The sequence below is a fragment of the Neolamprologus brichardi genome, chromosome 6 (genome assembly GCF_056152115.1).
Source record: "Neolamprologus brichardi isolate AB-2024 chromosome 6, ASM5615211v1, whole genome shotgun sequence".
Classification (NCBI taxonomy): domain Eukaryota; kingdom Metazoa; phylum Chordata; class Actinopteri; order Cichliformes; family Cichlidae; genus Neolamprologus; species Neolamprologus brichardi.
In genome coordinates, this window is record NC_142109.1 from 15,264,757 (window position 1) to 15,284,837 (window position 20,081).

Genomic DNA, 20,081 nt, shown 5'->3' on the forward strand with positions numbered 1-20,081 from the left:
TTATGGATGCATTGACAAATTGCATTAACAGACAGGGGTTCTGTTCCTGAGTCTTTGCAGGAATTTTCATTATTAGTGAAAGTGGTTTAAGAGGATGAGGTTCTTTCTTCTGGGAGGAGTTGCTGGTTTTTTATTGTTTGTTTGCTTGTTTGTTTTTATGCTACACTACACATAGAAAAAAGGCTAAAGGGGTATTGAGTGCATTAAAATGTGTTGCCAATGAGTTCTGACCAACCTTCAGTATGCAACTAATGGGGAGGGCAAGTGTGTTGTCTTTGAACAATTTTGCACCAAATCTTATGGTCATCTATCCATCAGTTTCTTCTAAACATAAAATTGTTAAGCACTTGATCGTATGAGAGGAAAAGCTGGGGCAATTACCATATTTATTAAACTCTCTGTACAATATTTTGTGGCAATTCATCCAAGAGTACTCAGCGATCTCCCAAAAAGAAAGGAAATCCTCCACCAGGATAAAAAAAGATGTAACAGGTATAACAGTACATGTAGTAAACCAAGGCCCTAAAAACTCTATGCTTGATCTAACCAAACATGTATACATCTGTGGCCACAGTGTCCCTGAGTCTGTGTGGACATCTCCAGCAGTGTGATACTGATCTTTCTTCTGTGTGAAATGATTCAATTACTTACACTCACCCAGACAGGAAATTAGGGATTTTATGTATGAAGTGTTTTGCAGGGGTAGAGGTGTGAAAAGGCTTCTTAATGAAGCGGATTTGCCTGGGTTCATAAAGAAGATATCTAAGGAATGGGAGAAATACTGCATCCTGAACCATTGACCCTCAGGCAACATGTAAAAACACATACAAATAATTGCACCGAAAACAGGCAGACGAATATCTCAGGCATATAAACACGAATGCATTATGCTCTGGTTTGCAGTGGAGCTGAGCGGAAACCTAGAGAATGGCTTTGAGTTTGACACCATCTTTTCCAGGGTTTGCCAGATATTGGAGGTGTGTGGAGAGCAAGACGGAGGAACACTGGAAATCTGATTGTTAACACATACATCATCATCTGCACTCTGGGCCAACCCATTCTCATCCGAGCACATTAAACGCTGCCTTTATGTCAGCTGCAAATGGCATCGCAGCTCATCGTGCCCTTCTGGAGTCTCAAGTCTGCTGCCTATGTTTTTAAGCGCTATTGTGACCAAACAGTGGAGAAACAGGCAAGCTGGGATAAACAATGGCTAACCTCAGAGTTAGCCTTATGATCTATGGGTCACCTGATCTACCCAGCAAGCTAAACCAGCAGCCACTATGATGTAAATTTAAGAAAGAACCATAGGTCCACTGTTATATATGTTCAGGCTAAACTTTGATGGGAAAAATGTATAATATTCCTTTGTTTGACAATTTTATCTCTCATGAAAAAAATGTGAAAATTCCCAGCATTTTTAGATGACACAAATTTTAAATCGCTCCAGCTAAGCCACTGGGAGGGGTTCGTCAAAATGTAACAGCAGTAACGTTGAAAGAAAATAAAGATCCATTAAAGTCAGAACAGCTGCTTCAAGGCTTTTCTGTAAGTTCCAACATCACATATGTATCTAAAACCTATTTTGCCTGATCCACACCTGATTCACACATCTTTTGACAGAGTTTTGTTAGCTTCTAAGCAACTCATTTAGAAACGAAATAATAATTCTAACCTTTGTTGTTAGGTTATTTTTAGTTTCACTGGCACAAATAACAATGTCTGTCCTCCTCTGGTGTAGATCTTCATCGACTATTCAGCAACAGATTGCAAAACGTAGCTATTCTTTAAGGGCTAATAGGTATGTAAGTGCTTTTCAGATTTCTCGTCCATAACATTTGAACAGTTCCAGCAGAAAATGAAATTATTTTATACTGTATGTCTGTAGCGGGGACAAAAATGGTGTACACATAAAGATTTTGCAGTCATAAACTAGGGGATTGACTCAAACATAAAAATCACAGAGGAAAGTTCAAAATCAATATATTTACAGTGCTGCGAAAAACTATTTCTTGCGTTTTTTCACATTTGTCACACCTACACGTTTCATGGCTTCAGGGCGTGAACCACAACCATGTTTGATTTTATTCTAAATGCAACAGGATTTAAACCTTCCAAAATCTTAAGTTTTTGTCTTCTTAATCTACAGAATATCTTCTGTATCGTCATCAGTGTTTTGTGGGGAATGTGAGACGAGCTTTTGTTCTTTTTGGTCAGCAGTGGTTTTCTCCTTGAACTCTCCCATGGATGCCTTTTTGCTAGGTCTCTTTCTCTTTCTCTTTCACACCTGGACAACAACAACACCTACGCCAGAATGCTGTTTATAGACTTCAGTTCAGCATTCAATACAATCCACCCCTCACAACTCATCAGAAAACTGACAGACCTGGGCATCAGTCCCCTCATCCGCAAATGGTTACTGGACTTCCTGACCAACCGCCCCCAACATGTCCGGCTGGATAACCACTGCTCATCTACAATCACAATGAACACCGGTGTACCACAAGGCTGTGTGATGAGCCCTTTCCTCTACTCCCTCTTCACCCACGACTGCAGACCTGCTGATGGTTCCAACACCATCATTAAGTTTGCAGATGACACCACGGTGATTGGCCTCATCAGTGACAACGATGAGGCCGCCTACAGGGAGGAGGTGGATCGTCTGGCTGAGTGGTGCGACAGAAACAACCTGCTGCTTAACACAGAGAAGACCAAGGAGCTCATCGTGGACTACAGGAGGAATGCTGACCCACATCCACCCATCCACATTAAGGGGACGGCTGTGGAGCGTGTGAGCAGCTTCAAGTTCCTGGGAGTCCACATCTCCGAGGATCTCATCTGGACGACCAACTGCTCCAAGCTGGTCAAGAAGGCTCACCAGCGCCTCTTCTTCTTGAGGACTCTGAGGAAAAACCACCTGTCCTCAGACATCCTGGTGAACTTCTATCGCTGCACCATCGAGAGCATCCTGACCAACTGTATAACAGTCTGGTATGGGAACTGCTCTGCCTCGGACCAGAAGGCGTTGCAGAGGGTCGTGAAAACTGCCCAGCGCATCGCCGGAGCACCACTTCCTGCCATAAAGGACATCTACAGGAAGCGGTGTCTGAAAAGGGCTGGGAAAATCATCAAAGACCCCAGTCACCCATCACATGGACTCTTCACCCTCCTTCCCTCTGGGAGGCGCTACAGGAGCCTCCGGACTAAGACCACCAGGTACCGGAACAGCTTCTTCCCCACAGCTGTCAGACTCCTGAACTCTGCCTCCTGACATCTGACCCACATTAAACTCATGGACTGGACATACACACACCCACAACCACCTACACACACACACAATGGACAACCGTACCCTCAAACACACAATAATAACATGGACTGAACCACCATTCACAATCACTAGCACTTTATATAGCCTCTGTAGAAATTATCCACATATCTCACTTATCTTAACTGCACTACTGTATAGTTCTGTGTAAATAATCATACGATAATTTTTAATCCTACAATCCTACAACTGTTTATAACTTGCATAGTTCACATTTCTGTATAACTGTATATCTCAGATTTCTGTATAGTTTTTATTTTCATATTTATATCCTGTTCATAGCCTGTACATAGCTGTACATAGCTTGTACTCACTACAGCCTGTACATACTTATAGTTATAGAATATTCCTAACATACTTCATACCGTGTACATTATAACATACCATAATAGACCCATTTCTGTAACATACTTACATATCTATATTATTGCTAATATATATTGTAATATATCTATATCACTAAAGCACTTCTGGATGGATGCAAACTGCATTTCGTTGCCCTGTACCTGTGCATGTGCAATGACAATAAAGTTGAATTCTATTCTATTCTATTCTATTCTATTCTATTTTGTGTTGAATCATGAACTGTAAACTTAAATGAGATAAGTGACACATGCAGTTCTTTAGATGTTTTTCTGGGGTCTCTTGTGACCTCATGGATGAGTGATTGAGTAATTCTAGTACGTCGGTCAGTCCTGGGAAGGTTCCCCACTGCTCCAAGTTTTCTCCATTTGTGGATAATGACCCTTACTGTGGTTCATTGAAGTCTCAGAGCCTTAGAAATGGTTTTGTAACCTTTTACAGACTGATAGATGTCAATGACTTCTCAGCTGTTTCGTCGAATTGCAGCCTGATATATTGCTTTTGAGATATTTTAGTCTGCTTCTCTTCAAACAGGTTCTATTTAAGTGATTTCTTGAATCAACAGGTCTGGCAGTAATCAGACCTGGGTGGGGTTAGTGAAAATGGTAAATCACAGTTAATTCATGATTTAACAAGGGGGAGCAGTTACTTTTTTACACCGAATATGGTCAATTAGGATAATGTTTTCCCTTAACAATTGAAATAATTTAAAAACTACATGTTATATTTACTCGGGTTACCATCTTTTAATAATTTGTTTGATGATCTGAAATATGTAACCGACAAATATGGAAAAAACTGAGAAATCAGGAAGGGCGCAAATATTTTTTCACGGCACTGTACCTGCACGTGATAACTAATTTACAACATCTGGCTTGTGGGTGTAACTCACATTCATGCTCTGGAGGCACACTTCATGCATGAGATGTCAGTTAGTGCACTAAACACTGCAGGCCAGGAGCATTAAATACTTACTGACGAGTATTTAATATTTAAAGGCAAACAGAAACACAAAAGTTATGTAAAAAAAAAAAAAAGAAGCTGAAAAATAATGTTAGATGCTTAGATTTGATACTAGGTTTAAATTGTCAAAAAAATGTTTACTTTGAATACCAGATCTGAAATGTCCATTAGTGTACTGCAAGGTATAAAATATGAGAAAAACAACCTTTAACAAAAAGCGGTCTGCCTAATTTTGACAGTGAAATGCTGCAAATGTAACATGGCTGAACAATCACTGCAGCTGCTCAGCTTTTTTTTGTATTTCCACCACAACTAGTGGAGGGTAATAGCTCTCGTCTAAGTGGAATATATTTATCCTTCACAAATGTCAAACCGTTGTTGCCACAGCATCGTTGCTACAACAGCAACGGCGTGTGGCTAGCGATTGCCACATGGGCATATCACACAAACACACAGCTGCACAGGCACATACACACACACACACACACACACGCACACGTATAACACACCTGTAAACATATACCGTGTGCTGGTATGTCAGCAACTGTCTCCTCCTCTCATCACATCCATAATACACATTTTCCTTCTGCTCCCTCCTCTTCCACACCCCACCATCCCATCCATCCACACAGCCTCCCCTGATGTTGTGGCCTGCCCGTGACAGTAATTGAGGGAAGCTGGCTGGAACAGAGTGGGGAGGGTGGGGGGCGAAAAGGGGAGGATGGGAGGAGAGAGAGATGAAAAGAGGAAGGGAGGGGGAAACCATTCATCTGAGACCCATGGATGTGGAATGGCATATTACCGGTCTAATGTGTAATTAGATAGATAGGGAATAAGGTCAGTGTGCTCTGAGAGGGGGTAATAGTCGTTGGCACAGTGCCATCTAGTGGTGCAATAATAAATGGGAAGCCTAATCCTCAGGTGGACAGTTGTGGAATAAATAGGGATCAAATTAGAAGTTAACGATGATTTATGGGATATTCTTCACCGCCTGCGAGTGGAATTTCTCATGTGATTGTTTGCCATTGGCACTTCCTGCGGTATAGCTGTCACATTTACCGCCAGACAATCGGGCATTTATTCATTGTCATCGCGTGGTTTCTGAGCTGATATGGCCACCTGATTTTAATGATTTTCCTGCTGACTGCTTATAATTTACAACATTTCAATTAGGAAATTAGATACTTCAGTTTACCACAGACGGCAGGAGACACAGATAGATGCCACACACACATACATAGTGTCTCATAAAGCTCGTTTTCACGTGTTTGCTGTATTATGATCGTACCTCCTGAACAGAGATACCGGCGTTCACTCTTTGCATCCATATGACAGGTGGTTTGTCCAGACCTCTTGGAGCCAGGCAGATCACATGACAGGAAGCTGTTAAAGCTGTTGGGCCCGTGATAAACATAATTACTCTCACCCTGCGGGCAGGCAAATAATCTCTCAGTGCATTTACTGTAAATCTACAGGTATGTGTTAATGTATAAACAAAGCTTGTGTTTTGCTAACGTCATGGTGTGTACCCATGGAAATTATTTATTGGTGCATATGAAGGAAGTACACATTAGTGTGGACAGTGTTTGTTCACATTTTCACAGCTAAATAAAAAACATATTTTACATTTAATTGTCACGGACTGGCAACCTATCCAAGTCATCCAGTGACAGATGGAATAAGCTCAACAAGTGGTTAAGAAACTGGATGGATGACTATGAGCACATGTTACAAATTTCAATCAATAGTCCATAAAGGCCCTAATTCTATTAAGCTATAATTCTGCAAAGCCTGTCTGACAGACTTTGTTCTGTGCGCATTTGCACTTTCCAAATCCAGCTCTAGCATGCATAAAGCCTGCCTAACTTGCACAAAAACGGCTTTTATTATTACTTTTAATGAGTTTAAGCAAGCTCCTATACTGTGGGGCCTGCTTCATACAAGTGAGAGAGAGAATAGAGACATTGTCATTTCTCATTAAATGGTTTAGCTTCTCTTGTGATACACATTTTCAGCAGGGATAATGTGTAATGCGTGCGTGCATTGTTAGACTATTGATGGGCATTTTTCACCTGTGTTTTCGACCTTTTCATAGAATATATGTACAACTGGAAAGAATAACAATATCTGAATAGAAAAAAAAAAAACAATTATTATCCTCTCCCCAATCCACCACCCCTGAGTGTCTGCAGTTTTTTGTTCTTACCAACACTAAAAGAAGGAAAACAAGAGGTACCAAAACTGGACTGCTGGTTAGCCTGCTGTCTAAACACAACCAAATCAAAATGCTCAGGATATTCACTATAACATACAAAAGTGTGAATGTGTGTGTGTGTGTGTGTGTGTGTGTGTGTGTGTGTGTGTGTGTGTGTGTGTGTGTGTGTGTGTGTGTGTGTGTGTGTGTGTGTGTGTGTGTGTCCACACCGGCACCCTCTTCTATCGTTCTATTACATGGGCCAGTGACTGCGGCATCTCTCCAGTTTCACCCCTCTGCTCTCCCAGACGTCTCATATTGCCCGGAGGGATGGTGATGATGTGGGAGGCGGGGGAGGGAGAAAGGGTGGGTGACTACACACATTATCTGTCTGAGAAGAGCTCAAACCGCACTGCCGTAGCTTCTATCTCCTCTCTACTGACTTCAACATCTAACATTTGGGCCCAGTAATCTCGCGTTGCTTTTGTTCACGCCGCAGCGTGAATTGTTCATTTTAGTGGCCGATAAATCGATTATTCGCTGAGACAAGATGAGTGAGGAGGCACCTCTGAGCAACATGACAGATTTAGAAAATAGGCTTTCATAGCCACATGAGACTGGTTTCATTAGTACATTTTACTTTTCCTAGACACCACTTGGTACATGTGTTATTTATTAGGTACACATGTTTGATTCATTTTTATATACGTAGCGCCAAATCACCACAGCAGCAGTCTCATCAACACAATTATCTAAGCAGCCAATCATATTGAAGCAACTCATTGCATTTAGGCATGCAGACACAGTCAAGGCAACTTGATGAAGAACTTGGAAAGAAAAGCGATTTAAGTGACTCTCAATGTGATTGGGTTGTTGGTGCTAGACATGCCAGAAAACAGCACAATCATCTCTAGAGTTTACAGCAAATGGTCTAAAAACTGAAAAAAATCTCCAGGGAGCAGCAGCTTTCTCGACAAAAATGCCTTGTTGATGCCGGAGGTTAGAGGAGAATGGCCAGACTGCTTCAACCTGATAAGAGGCCAACAACTTCCCTCAGTACTTGGTACAACCGAGGTATGCAGAAGAGCATCTCTGAATGCAGATGAGCAGCAAAGAACCACACTGGCTGCCACTCCAAACTTCAGTTCCTTGCATTACTGATTGAGGATGTGGTGGTGCAATGGTGTGCAGGACATTTTCTTGGCACACTTCGGGTGCCATATAATCGCATGTGCATTGCTTAAACACCCAAGTATTGTTGCTGACCATATCCATCCAAGGGTACCAATCTTCTGATGCCTGCTTCCAGCATGACAACACACCACATCACAAAGTTCAAATTATCTCAAACTGGTTTTCCGAACACGGCACTGAGTTGACTGTACTCAGAGACAATAGTGAAGCGATTTATCTTCCAGAAAGATCAATTAGATAATCAGCAGCCTAGAAGCATGGCTGGTCCTCGAGACAGACTGTGCACAGCAAAAACCAGTGCACTTTTCACCATCCAATAACCTTTTCAGAGCTCAACTGAGCACCTTCACTGTAAATGAGTGTCACTATTCTGCCCCCTAGTGACAAAATGTTTTAAAAAATCCTCAGTCAACTATAATATTGAAAGGGCAATCTAAGGTTGGCTGATTGTAAAATAATGACCATAAAAGATAATTGGCATTTAAAATGCAATAACTGTTACTAAGGACACTACATAAGTTATCTCTTATCGTAAAGCAAAGGTCTCTGGCATGAAAAGTACGAGTGATTGCACCTTTGAATCCTAGGACTGGTTTATCATGTGACGCTACTTTTTTAGTGATAGGTTTCTCTTTCGGTTCATCTTACAAGTCACCCTTGCACAAAAAAGCAGGAGACTATTAATACTCCCCACCATCACTGCTCATTTATTCAGCTGTTTATGATTATGAGGTAAATCAATACCTACACTATTCATGTCTGGCATATTTATCTTAAATCGTGTTTATTCATGGTGTCTGTAAACCGAATATATTCACTTCCTCCGTGTCTGATATCATTTTTAGTTAATGGTTCAGCCTTAATCAAACCACGCTCTATCCCCACTGACTAAACGCCTCCGCAAACACACAGGAAGTGAGCACAGAGCACAGAGCACAGGGAACTAGATTTCTTGGAGAAAGCGTGGACAAAAATCTGAGACAGAGATATGTTTACTTCACACTCATTGCTTATGGACGAATGAAGAGTACAGTAGAAATCCTGATGGCAGGATAAACAACTGGGCGGAGACAGCTGCCTAACACACCCTTGCCACAGAGCAAACACCTTTACTGGACCCCACCTTTTAACAAAGCTATTATCTCATTACGCTTTAATCTGGGAATGCAGAAATAAGCGAGGGTGTTCCTAGAGGGAGTTTGGGAAGTGCAAATAATAATTACCTGAAAACCACATAATTTCCACATAATTATTGTCACATATTTTCCTCCCCCAAACTTCCCTCTTCATAAAATTTCTCGCAGCTTTCCCTGAATCTTCGTGGATCTCCATTTTATATAAATATGACACATTTCCATAAAGCTGCCTCTGAGCCAAACATGCAGTCACTCAGGCCACCCACACAACTCTGAGAGCGGACATGACTATCTTTGGCAGGAACTCATTGAGGGGAAGGGTTGATGTAACGGTATACAAAAAACCTCAAGATGCTTTTACATCTGTGGGACTGTGGTAGAAAATCCAAATTCCGAGTTTGGAAAAACCTCTGACAAAAATTAGGAAAACCTTTTTTCTTCTTCTTCTTTTTTTAATTTTTACCATGTTGTATACTAGTTATAAGACTAACAAAACTTGCTGGGAACAATTGAGTAGATTTTTTAAAAGGTCACATCAATCACTTTTGTCCTTACAAAAGTGATTGTATCCTTCTCTGTTTACAGAGAAGGTTTACATTGCGCAGGAGTGTGTCCTAAAATTAACTTTAGAAAAGCCTGCAAAGATGCCACAACTAAGTGTGTGGCATTTTTCGGCATTATTGGAAAAAAAACACACAAAAAAAATTAAAGAGCTACAACCTTAGCCTCACAAAAACAACACTTATGTTATTATTATATTGATGAAACATTAGAAAGAGCTCGTCGACGTGCTTCCACCAGGTTATAAAGAGTTCATAAACCCATTGGTTTCGTTTGTGTAAGCATATCTTAAGGTGCTGCCAGTAATCACTGTCATAATAAGGAGGAATGATGTCACCTTTTCTTGTTAATCACTAACCAACAATGGAAGCAATGCTGCCTTTATTACTCCCTCAAGTCCAAATCTGGAGAAACACACATCTATGAGCAGACTATGCAGAACATTTCAATATCTCCGGTATCAGTGCACAATGGACTCCTTGTTAGAGTAGTCGACTGTTTAAACATTGTAAAAGAACCGCATGTTAGCCTTCTGACAGTCAATATGGCTTCTCACACTTTCCATGTCTCTATCTATTTCAGCATTATTATTAGGGCGGCCCAGTGGCTCGGTGCAGCCGTACATATGTGGGCGGGTGGCTGCTCAGTATGTGTGTGACTGGCACAATGAGAAAATGTCAGCGGAAGCAAATCCTTCCCTCTCTTCACGCTCTGCTCTCTATCTGGAGTCCCTGAAAATCGGCGACCTTACATGCCTCTAACAAACAGTCCACTGATACCGTGCGTGTGTGTGTGTGCGTGTGTGTGTGTGTGACGAAATAAGATCAAGGGTGGAGTGCTCTACCCACACTATTTGTTAAAAACCATGAATTAATACGCACGTAAAATTTCAGGAGAATTTTGGATTAAAGAAGATGCATTTAGAAGATTTTAAAACAAATTAACATCGGGAATAAATATGTCGTGACACAGAAATGTAAGGCAACCAAGTCACTACGAGCGTATTATCTAGTATTTACAGAGAAGACAGATAACCTTTTCTTTGTGCTTGACATTTGGAGCCTAACAATACTCATCTTGAGTAGTATAGAGAGCATCTCAATAAACTCCTATAAGCAAGAATGTCTGCAACTGTGTGGAGAACATAAACTCCCCTTTAAACAGCAAGAAACCTCCAGCAGATCCAGGCTCAGGCAGGGTGCAGCTATGTGCTGGGACCGGTCTCAGAGGGGAAAGACAAAAGAGCAATGAAGGAAACAAACAACATGAAGGTAATGGCGTGCAATAGTAACATATAAGCTCATTAAAGAGTTAAAGAGTGGGTAGCATTAGCCCTTAGCAGCATAACTAAGGGATGGTTTAGGGTCACATGATCCACCTCTAACTATAAGCTTTATTAAAAGGGAAACTTTTGGGGTGACTAGCTCAGGAGGTTGCTCTCCAACCGTCGGAGTGTGTGCGAATGTTGGATAGAAAGCACTTATAGGTGCTTTCTATATAAGTGTTTATGTGACTGGGTGAATGAGGCATGTCATATAAAGTGCTTTTACTGCTCATGCAGAGTAGAAAAGTGCTATATAAGAACAAGCCCATTTTCAGTGTAATCTGAAAAATAAAGAGGGCGTCGGTCCCTTCAGCCTGAACCGAGAGCTGCTTCCATTGGCTCTGCCTCCAGTTCCCGTTTAGAAAACTATGGGAAGCATTTCTGGATTTTACTGGGAGTCAATCGGTGTAAGCTAGAACAACAAACACTGTATTATTTATTGTCCACAGTAGACGATGAGTGTATCAGTGTCATTTACAACCAACATAAACTAACTTTTCAAGCTGATTTACAAAAAGCTATTAAAGCATCACTCTAAACTGCTGAGTGTCCAACAATTCATAGTAGAAGATAATTGTGTTATTTAGACCTGAACAGTTCACACTATGTATCAAAAATACAAAATAGTACTCCACAGGCAGATAACCGTGAGTATTTTCCACTCTCTTTATATACATAAAATATATACTGGAGGCCTTTCAGTTTAGTAAGCATTAATATAATTAACTCTGCTCAACTAAATATATATCTAAATATATAAATGTACTGTATAATACAATATATGTATGAATTAAAACAAATCCTTGCAGATACAGCCGACTGAAAAAAAAAGATCTAAAAGGAGTTTAATGTCTAGAATAGTGTTATTAGCTCACGAATGATGAATGAAGATGGTGATTAGTCAGCAAAAAAGAATGCAAGACTAACCAAATACGTATCTAATGAATGGATGACTTATAGAGTTGTTAAAAAAGTAACCTAAATACACAACAAAAGCCTCCCTCTGTCTGGTTATTACTCCTCAGCTCGTGCAGACTTCAAAGCAAAAACACAGACATAACAAGGACTTTATCAGCAATACAGTTTACTGAATTATGTGTGCTTAACCTTAGTCTCAGTTTTTGATGTGTCTTTGATGTCATGTGCGGTCTGCAAATATTGGGAGAAAGGCTGGATCAGCCGGTATGTCCTCTCTAGGTACACAAGTCACCGAGAAGTCACCGATCCAATGAAAGCCTGACAACAGTTTACATAAGAAATTAATTTTCAGGGACGTGTGAGAAAGAATTAAGTTACCAGTAACATCGAGATGATGCAATAAAGGGAAATAATTAGAAAGCCTGGTGGGTGGGCAGGGCAGGGATTCATCACAGCATGGCGAAATACCACAGATTGTGCAGAACTGCTTAGCAGCTATCAATAGAAGTGTGGTTTTAGTTAGAAAACATAGCTTCACGGTGTGCTGATGCCACTGGGTGGAGGCAAAATGAAGGTGGAATATAACTTTGTAAATATGCCTATGTGTGTTTGAAGAGGTTGACATAAAAGCATACTTTTTAAGTTGAACTGCTGAACTTGCTTTTTTTGCTTTGAGGAAGAATATAAACAGACCTAGATAAACAAGACAGGCCTGCCTCTGCAAACTAACGACGAGCAGCATCAGAATATTTATATTAAATTAATTAGCAGGCAGCCGAGACTCAGGTCAAAACAGACAATAGAAAAAAAAGGGGGATTTTAAACGAAGAGTCAGCAGGAGGTGATTTCATTCGCCGGGAATCAGAGCGAAGGTATTCCCCTTCTCGAGGACTGTGGTTAGGACGGCGGCAGGCACAGAGCAAAGTGCGAATGGTGAGAGATAAAAAACAAAAACTGAAGATCCGAATCATTAAAAGGTTTTGTTCACATTCAGAAGCCATCAAGAGCAAACATCAAACGGAGCACAAAATTCCTAAACCGAGGAATATAACTTGGAAGAGGCTCTGTGGGAAACACCATTTAGTTCTATGTATAATTAGCAGATTACAATGATGCCCACATCACTATTGACTGGTTTTCCCCCAAACTAAGTTGCTAAATTTACCTCTGAAAAGGAGGCCTTTCTTCTCAGAGCATTTTTCTGACCAGAAGGACATTCCAACTGCAGTGATGTCACAAAGTTAATCCCTACAAAGAAAAACCGCTGAACAAGACGTGTTTTGATGAATCTGTTTGTTCTTATTTTAAAGCTAACTTTAAATGCCCTTTTTCTTCTTCTTTTTTAAACAGTGACCTGTTTATTTTTTCATACATATAAACTGGTGCATAAGCCGTTCAGTCACTGTGCCCTTTTCTTAAACCAAACACAGACACATATACACGAGTGCGTGCATACAGGGGACTTCCAGGCCAACACACCTACACCCACGCGCAACGGTATTTAAACTAAGCAGTGACACACTCACTGCATCCGTATGTCCTTGCTTTTACACTACATTATGTGCACCATAATTTATTACTGTTTTTTAAAAAGAGAGAAGAAAATGCCCTACATACCAAACAGCTGCACAGTCATCCTCGGCAAACTACTACTTTTGAAAAGGAGAAAAAAAACCTGCAGTCAAAAATTAAAAAGAAGCTTTTATTCAAGTGTTTATGCAAGTTTTTTGTTTTTACTATTTAAACTAACATGGTAGCTGCTAACATGTGCAAAGGTTACAGCTTGGAAAATCCTTGCACATTATTGGAACCTAAGTTAACTTCTTACGCCACTATTGACCTTTCAGGTCTTGTGCAACAGGTCAGCCGGACGTGGTCAGTCGGTTACACTTCACAGGTTACTGTAATGTGTAAAGTACAGTAAGAAAGATTTGCTGTCATTGGTTGGCTGTATTGCACTAACTAAAAATTATTTAAGTCCACTGTGAAGTCAGGAAGACTCACAAAATGTCAAAACACCTCCAAATTAAAGTTTATGACTTCAGGGCTATTATAACTGAATGGTCAGTAGTAACCACGACCATAAAAAAACATGAAACAATTGATTTGACCTTGTCCTTGAGCACAGTTTGGGTAAAGACCCATCAGTTGACTGTGTGTGTTTGTGTGAGCTTGATTGAATTCCGACCAATCCTGAAGCGGAAGCCATTGTTGTAAAACGTGGAGGCATGTACAAAGGATGACCTCAGTTCAGCTGACTGAGCTAAAAATTGTCTTTAGGAATTTTTTCATCTATTAGCAGTCTAGTGTTGCCAAAGAATTTCATGTATCTTCAGCTTAAAATTCCCCATCATCCAAAAGGTCATTAAGAAATAGCCGTGAGGAGAAACTGTTGAAGTCATGACTACATGCATTAAATATTTAAAGAACGGTTCCTTTTTAGTGTATATCTGGTGCACGGGGTCTACCTACTTTACTCAATGTCACCTCAATTCAAATATCAACCAAATATAGAATTTTCACAGAGAAGGCAAAATTCTGCTTGCAAAGTGTATGAGCCTGTAATAAAAATGAGAACTTTATTTCCTGTAGACTACCCAGTATACAGTGCACAAACCATATAGGCAAAACACAACAGCCATGATATCAACAAATATAATAATACTAAAAAAAAGGCCAGTGTACTACATAATGAAATCACTTCAATAACTTAATGTAAACAAAAAAGATATAAAACAGACTCTTGTGGTCAAAAGGTAGGATACTTTCTTCTCCTGGTCTTGAGAGTGATCCCAGTCTTAGCTGAGAAATTCAAAATTCGGTATTCAATTTAGATGCATTTTATTGCCCTGAGCTCTGCTTTGAAAGGCGTCTGGTTTCCTACATGACCACTTCAACTTTCTGTCTTAATTTGAGTGTGATAAATCAGCCTGAATGAAGCATTGCTCAACACACTTCATTCAAAGATTGAAACCAGGATCGAGCTGAAACAATCACAACTGTGATACACAATTTGGCAATTCAGTTGTTCTGCACACGACAAAGACGCCCACACCTCTTCTGAGCTCTGTTTTCAGGCTAAAGAAAAAATATAAACCCAGAAGGGAGACTCTTCAGATGCGATTATGTGAGTATAAAGTGTACACAGCGACAAGGAAGTAAGACACTGGAGCTTAATGGGTTAAGCAGAGGTTTTTCACTGGAAAAGCGAAGTTTAAAACCCAAAGAAAGCTAAAATACTTTTCTTACAAATGCCTGAATACTTACACACGTTAAATAAAGTGCCTTAAAGTAATTCTGTCTTGATTTTTGTCGTTCTATTTCAATCTGAATGCAGCATCGCTCAAAACGATTCATCCAAAGAATGAAATCAGGAACTGCTTACTGCCCACATGTATGCTGACTAGCCATCATCCTAAAACTATTACTAATCATATTACTAATCATACATCAAATCACAAGACTTGCTATGCGTGGCATGCTGCAAAAGCCAGTTTCAAAATTGTTTATTCCTAAGAAACTCAAAATAAGATGGTGAATGGCGTGACAACAGGCAGCAACACAGACCACACCTTCCCAGTTCAGGCTTCAAAAATCCTGGACATATGCTGTAGGCGTAGAAACTATATTTCAAGTCTAAACCCAGAATTATTTCAGCAAATAATTTGGTGTATTTTTTTTTTTTTTTTAGAGAGGTGACGCTAACATTTAACATCATTTACAGAGGTCGTTTACATGTTGTTTGTTTTTGCCTCTCCTCCATTATGGCCGTTCATATGCTGATCACAAGGTCAAGATTAAAAGTAAACCTGACCTTGAGGAGCATTGTCGTCTAAGGAAACACCTGCACATTGAGGTTCTCCCCTTTTAAGGAGAAATTTAAGATTACGCAGGTGAGGTGTGTGATACAGTACCCAGATCTGATTAGAGCAGGGGTGTCGAACTCCAGGCCTCGAGGGCTGGTGTCCTGCAGGTTTTAGATCTCACCCTGGGTCAACACAACTGAATCAAATGATTAGTTTATTACCAGGCCTCTGGAGAACTTCAAGACATGTTGAGGAGGCAATTTAGCCATTTAAATCAGCTGTGTTGGATCAAGGACACATCTAAAACCTGCAGGACACCAGCCCTCGAGGCCTGGAGTTCGACACCTGTGGATTAGAGGTTATAAAAACGTGGTTAGGTACAACGGACAGTGGCCAGGGGAAGATGGTGGCTGAGGAATGCATAATAAAGGATTATAGATTTTGTATTTCTAAAGAGTTAGAGGTTAGACGCCAGAAGGAAGTGGAGAGCAGTGAACAGCAGAGCAGCTTGGTTGAGTGAATGAACGTGACGGGAAAGAGGTTATGAAAAAGATTTTGTCATCTGACAGGTAGAACAACTCCAGATGTGGTAAAACTGGTTTAAAAATGAAGAAACACAGCATTGCAGTTTCACTATGACACCAGTTACCATTATGAAAAAAGGAAAATTTAAACAATTACTTTTATCTGTTTTGGCTTAGATAATCACATATATCAGACATAAGGAAACCATTAATTATACAGTTACTGCTACTAGTCAGTTACCATCGAGCTGTGGAACCTCAAATCTCCTTTTCTCGGAGTACTGTCATCTATTTAATGTTATCTGAACACAGATTTCTACCCTAATGAAGATAATGTGATACTGAAAACTCTGGCACAGCTATAACATATAGATGGGTGAGACTGCTTAGTCATGTAATGTTTTTAATGGTCAAATGTGAACTGCACAAAGTAAGTCACAATATTGATTGGATATATTCACAGCCAGCTAGATTAATTTGCTTCTTAACATTACCATATTATAAATGGTCACCCTGAAAAAGCAGTAATTATGCAAAATGTCCCAAATATCTTAAAGTCATTACTGCTTTATGTCGTAACCTTACATATAACTAGCAGCATAGTAGCAGTAATAAATGAACCTGCCCACTCTGTCACTAAATAGAAAATAGAAATTTAAAAACTGTACTGGTGTAAAAACAGTAAATAGTACAATATTTTTACACTGAAATGCTGTGAAAATATAACACTTACATTTAGCTAACTCGTAGACAAAATTATAAATAGGCCTTCCTCAAAGAGGATTCTGCAGCACTACTTGATAAAATGCAGCCTACCTAGTTACTTTAATCCGCTGCGTTTTTTAATTAAACCACGAAAAACTCCCAAACAATTCTGTTTAGTCGAGGTTTGTCACATTTGTCGGTAAAAGCTGATTTCCAGCATCCCCTCACAGTAAAAACTCGGTTAAGCACCGGGAGCGGGACGTGTTCTTTCAAACGAATTTTCTGAGGCGCATGCGCACAGTCGCACCACTGCAACGGCTCTGCAGTCACAGCTAGACGGTGACGTCACTCAATTCAAGTGATAGGCAAGCCCGGACACACACCGGCAGGCAATGAGCGGCGTTACTGATCCGACCCAGGCAACCGGGGGACCCAAAAAAACTGCTGAGCCGGGGACGGTTGAAGACCACACCGTAGACCACACCAGCGAGGAGCCGGGACTATTCGACGGGTACCCTGTCGCGTTTAAGTGCCGTTTTTTGTTCCTCGTATAAGCATCACCGGGCTACCTGTCAGAGCAGCCTGACACGGAGCTTATCGCAGCAGGTTTTTATGGACGTGACAATGACTCTCCAGGATGAACTGACCACAGCCGCGGCGAAGGGAAACACGGCAGCGGCGGAGGCTCTTCTGAACAGAGGGGCTCAAGTTAACGGGACGAACAGCTTTGGACGAACCGCTCTGCAGGTCAGTGCTGTCAGTAACAGCCCACTTTCTCCCACTTACACGGGTTTCATCAGACGGGGTAACTCAAAGTTTCCAAATGGCAAACGCAGGCATAAATCCTTATTATTTCTATTATTTTTACAACTATTAGCTATTAGAGATTTTTACATGTCATTAATAATAATAGTAATCCTTAAAAAAGAAAGAAAGAAACGACGGGTCTGAAAGTGACGCGCTTTGTTGTGTTTATGGAAGTCGCGTATTTTTATTGAGGAAAAGCAACAATCCCGGATCCCTTTGGTTTATTGTAAAAGCTGTAACGGCATCAGACTATAGTGAAATGAAACTATAATGTTGTTTCTTGCCTTTGGATTGGCCTAAAAAACTAGGCTGCATTGCAATATATGTGGCACAAAAATACTTTAACAATATAAAGCATCATAATATATTTTTACGCTTTCTTTATATATTTACACACACATATATGTGTATATTTGAATTCATGGCCCACATGTTGCGCTGATCGGTAGTGAAATGCCTCTGTCCCTTCAGTTGTTGCACTACAACAACTACAATAATCCATCCTATCTACATTCTTTGGAGCTTTTTGAAAAACCTGTCGCGTCAGTCGCAGCAGGCCTATTTTGGTTGGGTGTAGAAGACTCGGGTTCAAGTAAAATGAAAGTCAACACTAAAGTCAGCCGCATGATAATAAATACATGAATAAATAAACGCACAGGGTTAAGTGTCTGTGCAAATAGTGCAAAAATAATTAACTGGCGCTGTACTTGTGCTTAATGTGCGCCTATATTAGTGAGTGACGGTGAGTTTACATGAAATAGTTTTTGTGCTTCAGAGTAAAATAATCGGATTCAGTTAAATCGGTTAATATGATTCCCGGTCATGTTTTTGTGTGTGTAGGTAATGATGATGGGGAGCACGTCGGTGGCCCAGCTGTTACTCGAGCATGGGGCGAATCCCAACGTGGGGGACTCAAGCACCGGGGCAAGCCCGCTGCACGACGCTGCTAGGACGGGCTTTCTGGACACTGTGCACCTATTAGTGCAGCACCACGCAGACCCACAGGCCAGGGACAAGCTAAACCGTCTGCCTGTCGATTTAGCCAGACAGCACGGCCATGGAGATGTTGTTGATTTCCTGGAGAATCTGCAAAATCCTTAACGCTGTGATGTCTATTTTTTTTTTTAACCCCTTGCAGCCGGTTCTGAAGGTGGACTTTGCAGAGCAGGGGCCTAAAAAGGCCTTCAGCCGAAATTACACACTTGAAGTTTTGCTGTAAAATCCAATATTGCTCTTTATTTATTCACTTTCGGTGTGTATCATTATTTTATTTCTAACGAAATCAGGGTTGTCGATGGGTCTATGTGTAAAAATGTAGGCCACATTTTCACACAACAACATCGCAACTTTTGTTAATTTAAGAGTACGTTTTACATGTTGTAAATATAATGTACAGTTTTTCCCAAATATTATATTGTTTGCATATCAGATATTTAACTAAATAATACAAAAATATTTTAGAAAGAAATTGGAAATTTTGCGAAGTTTGAACTCTTTTTTTTTTTTTTTTTAATCCGGGATGCACACTACTGAGTCCTAATCTTATTATTACCTGATACTGATATTCTGCACCTTGATGTAAACTGTAACACTGGTTTGTGAAGGCTGGACTGCTGTAGGATGCGTACTGGAGAATTAAAAACAAATGGAAAATACATGAAAAACGTAACTCTGAACTCAGTAGTTCAATTATCCCAAAGGAGCTTTTGAATAAATTAAACTTTTCTTAAGTTGGGGTAGGATTAGACAAGTTTGTAACTGCTCCGTCAAGCTTCCTTTTCCAGCATGTAAATTGACGGGTACGGAGTTGTTGGAGGCAACCCGGTGTGCCTGTTCTTTGTTCACCTGCTTTACTTGTGTTGCTTATTTTAATTGCTCTATTCCGAACATGAAAATAAAAATACAACCAAGCGGTTTTGAGCCGATACAGACTGCATACAGCGCATGGTAAGGATTATTATCATGCCAGTATTTGTGCAAATGTTTATTTATTCAGTGAAGAACTGACGTTTACGGAGCTCGCCTAATGGTGCTTTAATAGAGTTTTGGGTTAGTAATGTACCACAAAGTAACTCCTCAAAAAATAAAAATCTGAAAAGATATTAAAGAAAATAAATTGTATAAAGCTGTGTTAAACATGAGGATGGCTTAAGTTCACCTATAACCAAAGGTGTATTCTACAACATACAGAAATCCACTCCATAGTTCTAGTGTTTGCTTCTTTTTTAAATTTTTATAAACGGTAACAATAGTAAACC

At 40.2% G+C, this 20,081-nt stretch overlaps 1 protein-coding gene across 1 annotated transcript; it reads left to right on the forward strand.

The window, feature by feature from the left end:
• The first annotated feature begins 17,359 nt into the window (after positions 1-17,359).
• cdkn2a/b (cyclin-dependent kinase inhibitor 2A/B (p15, inhibits CDK4)) lies at positions 17,360-19,809 on the forward strand. The gene is made up of 2 exons (XM_006787112.2): positions 17,360-17,763; positions 18,664-19,809. Exons 1-2 carry the CDS (start codon positions 17,629-17,631, stop codon positions 18,922-18,924), a joined length of 396 nt encoding a protein of 131 aa, XP_006787175.1. The 5' UTR covers positions 17,360-17,628; the 3' UTR covers positions 18,925-19,809.
• The last annotated feature ends 272 nt before the right edge of the window (positions 19,810-20,081 follow it).

What these genes read in the sequence shown, in the direction of transcription:
- cdkn2a/b (XM_006787112.2), top strand. Translation starts at nt 17,629, where the DNA reads ATGGACGTGACAATGACTCTCCAGGATGAACTGACCACAGCCGCGGCG. An exon ending in TTGGACGAACCGCTCTGCAG is followed by an intron (nt 17,764 to 18,663) that starts GTCAGTGCTGTC and finishes TTGTGTGTGTAG; the next exon opens with GTAATGATGATGGGGAGCAC.